This window comes from Cryptotermes secundus, unplaced genomic scaffold (assembly GCF_002891405.2).
Source record: "Cryptotermes secundus unplaced genomic scaffold, Csec_1.0 scaffold102, whole genome shotgun sequence".
NCBI lineage: Eukaryota > Metazoa > Arthropoda > Insecta > Blattodea > Kalotermitidae > Cryptotermes > Cryptotermes secundus.
Window position 1 is genome coordinate 590,836 of NW_019741300.1, and position 3,158 is coordinate 593,993.

Genomic DNA, 3,158 nt, shown 5'->3' on the forward strand with positions numbered 1-3,158 from the left:
TCAGTTGAAACATAGCAGCCTGCGAGTGTGCGATAACTAAGAAGTCAGCGAGCGGAAGACTTATTGTGTGCTTTCCAGACATAGTGATTGCTGTAGTACAGTTATACTCGGAGTGTGTATTTCAGGGAGACTTGTATAGCTCCCGCGTTATCAGTACGTGAAGACAAGTGAAGATTGTGTTAAGAGATTTTGTTGTAGGGTTCGTAAAGTGTGGAAACCCGTAATATTGTGATCATTAATTATAGCCGATAGTTGTAGATTGTTAAATAAAACCAGTTAACGATCTCTACGGCGTCTTCTGTAACGTAACCACGTTACAATATATATAAATGGTACCCCATCAAACACCTGGTGCCTTTCTGGATCTCTTTGCTGATTACACCTGTATATACACCTGTATTCTGTATGTGACAGACTGCAAAGACAGTTCTGTTCTCAGAAAGCTCCAGCAAAATCTCAGAGTTACTGCGCTGTGATGTGAGCACTGGAACATGAAAATGAATGAAAATAGACTTAGGTCCCTTGAGGTTCATGTTACAATAAATGTATGGAATATCCCCTTCATCAATCATGTAAAATATCTCAGTGTAAACTTAGATAAGAGGATTTCATGGAGACTGCACACAGAAATGATTGAAACCTAGGCCTTCAGAACATCAATTAGAATCTACTCCCTATTCAAAAGTGAGCATTTAAGTGCCATCCTTAAACTAACCCCCCATAAAGCACTAATTAGATCAGCAATGATTTATGCTTGCCCTGCCTTGGAATTTACGGCAGACGCCAGCCCCCCTCTTAAAATTGCAGTGACTGCAAAACAAGGTTCTCCACACCACTGGAAATTTCCCGAGGTGCACACTAGTTCATGATTTGCACATGGCTTTCATCCTGCTGCATGTATGTGATTATATAACAAAATTATGCAAGAAAAAGCAGAAGTCATACAAAATGATAAGAATAAATATGTTTGCAATATAGGAGAAGGCAAAGCCAGACATAGACAATATAAGAGGCTTAAACTTGGTGATAGTCAAGCATACAACACTTCAAGCTGCTGTGTAGCATAAGATAAGTGAGATAGGCATGATCTGCTTTGCAAAGCTTGGACTGACAGAGGACTTGCATATAACAAACAAGGAAGAATTTTCATAGTGTGTTATATATGTCATATGTACATTTGACAAACATGAAGCCTACTCATAAGAGACAAACACATTCTCTCATCAGAGGTTGTTGCATAAGGTTTATGACTGCAAGGGTTCAGTTGCAAAAAGAATCTCTGACTGTGATCCTCAAAGTGCTTGGCGCCAAGACAAACAGATTGGCAGTAAAACACCAGTTGTAAAGTAACTCTGACTCCAACTCTGTCAGAGTGATTTGGTGGAGCAATTTGGTTTGTGAGTGAATTAGAGGACTACTGCAGCTCAGTCCTTTTGAGCTGTTTTTTATAAGCTGGTAGCTGAGGCACAGGAACTGTTAGGAAACACAGAGGAAGGCGTAATGTCAGCCGTTGGAAGCCGTTACCAGAAAACTGTTGAAGAAATAGATTGAGAAGACTGTAGTGAACTGCAGAGTGTGAATTAGCAATATAGTTGTAGTTATGAATTGTATGTATTAGTGTGCAATAAATCCATTCACCAATCCAAAACCCATCTGCAGTCACTCCATTAATTGTGATAATATGTTAATTTGTGCTACCACAAATCTTTCATGATTACATTTGTATTTCTGGATGTACCTGCCTTCATTAAATACTCCCCAGAAACAAAGACTACACCCACTGAGATACTCTGATTTGGAGACAATATTCTAACTAATAAATAATTTTTTATGTTATTTTCTTAGAAGTTCACATGCTCGTTCCATAAAAATATATATTCACTACACATCAAGTAATAACAACACAAACTAAAAATGTTGCACATAACATTTGAAAAAACAAAAATTTTATTTCCTAAAATCCACAGTTTTTTTTAAATAAACAAAATAACAAATATAAATTGTTAATGAAAGCGAGGTAAGAATAAATTAAGTTTGTGCTTGTTATTACTAGCACAAAAACTGTTCTTTCATTCTGTTTTCACACACCTAAAGATAAAATGTATGGTACAGTTATTTGCCCTGTTGTATTAAGTTGTCTGAATTAAAATTATATGCAAAGAAATTACAAAATATGTATATTTAATGAAGATGAAATATTGACAGACTTTGTGTTTTCAATGGAGGTTTTGGTATTTGTATCATGTTTTAGGGAAGTGCCATATCTCAAGTTGATATTTGCCACGCACTGTGTCGGCCTGGGTTCGGTCCTGGAGATCATGTGGGATTTGTGATGGAAAAGTGGCACTGAATAGATTTCTCCTGTAAATTCTCATTCCACCAACTGCTCCAGATTCATAAATCATCCCATTATATGATTTTATATAGGCATGACACTGTCAGTGCCATTAGATAACCAACATCAAGGATGTTGCTTCAGGCCAACATGTATTTCAGAGAGAGGACCAAGAGGGATAACAAAAAATTGTGTTTGAACATAACTTTTAAAATTGTTACTTAAAATAATGACAGAGTTGACAAATCAATATTGCAACAATGAAAAGTTTAATGTTGAAAATGGAATGCAGTGCTGTAGTGTGTGTCAAATTGGCACAAGATTTGTTACAATTGCAGAACTTTTTATTCTCGTTCTATGACCAGAGAGTAACAAACTTAAATATAAATATTTAACCCTGATATTTTTAATGTTGCATGTCTGAGAGAATTTATTCACAGTTGTCAGAAAAAATGTCCTTTTTGCAGGAATTATTCCCTGGATCAAAGTACAAATTTGTGAATGAGAATGATGTGTACAAATTAATCATTAGTAATCCCAAGGTGGAAGATACTGGAAAGTACACAATTGAGATTGCTGGAATAGCTTGCACAGCTTACCTAGATGTAGATGGTAAGTCAGTTTTGGTCCTCTTTGAAAACTGAAACTTATTGAATGTTAACTGGGAAGTAAATTTGTCCTGGTACCACTCCACTCAACTTCTATCTCATGACTTAATATAATTTCTTTAGTTAGCATTCGTATGCTGATGCCTTTTATTCATTAAAATCAATAATACTCTGCCCAAAAAGTATTTGACCTTGGGCCAGGAAAACAAAGTTCT

The 3,158-nt window shown here is 36.0% G+C and overlaps 1 protein-coding gene across 1 annotated transcript in view; it reads left to right on the top strand.

The window, feature by feature from the left end:
- The window catches only part of LOC111872672 (muscle M-line assembly protein unc-89), a gene marked incomplete at its 3' end in the record, with an annotated part of 150,842 nt that extends 147,895 nt beyond the window's left edge, over positions 1-2,947 (top strand). Inside the window, exon 40 of the mRNA XM_023866777.2 lies at positions 2,803-2,947. Within this exon, the coding sequence (XP_023722545.1) occupies positions 2,803-2,947 (145 nt within the window). The remainder of the gene's footprint in view (positions 1-2,802) is intronic.
- Between the last annotated feature and the right edge of the window lie 211 nt (positions 2,948-3,158).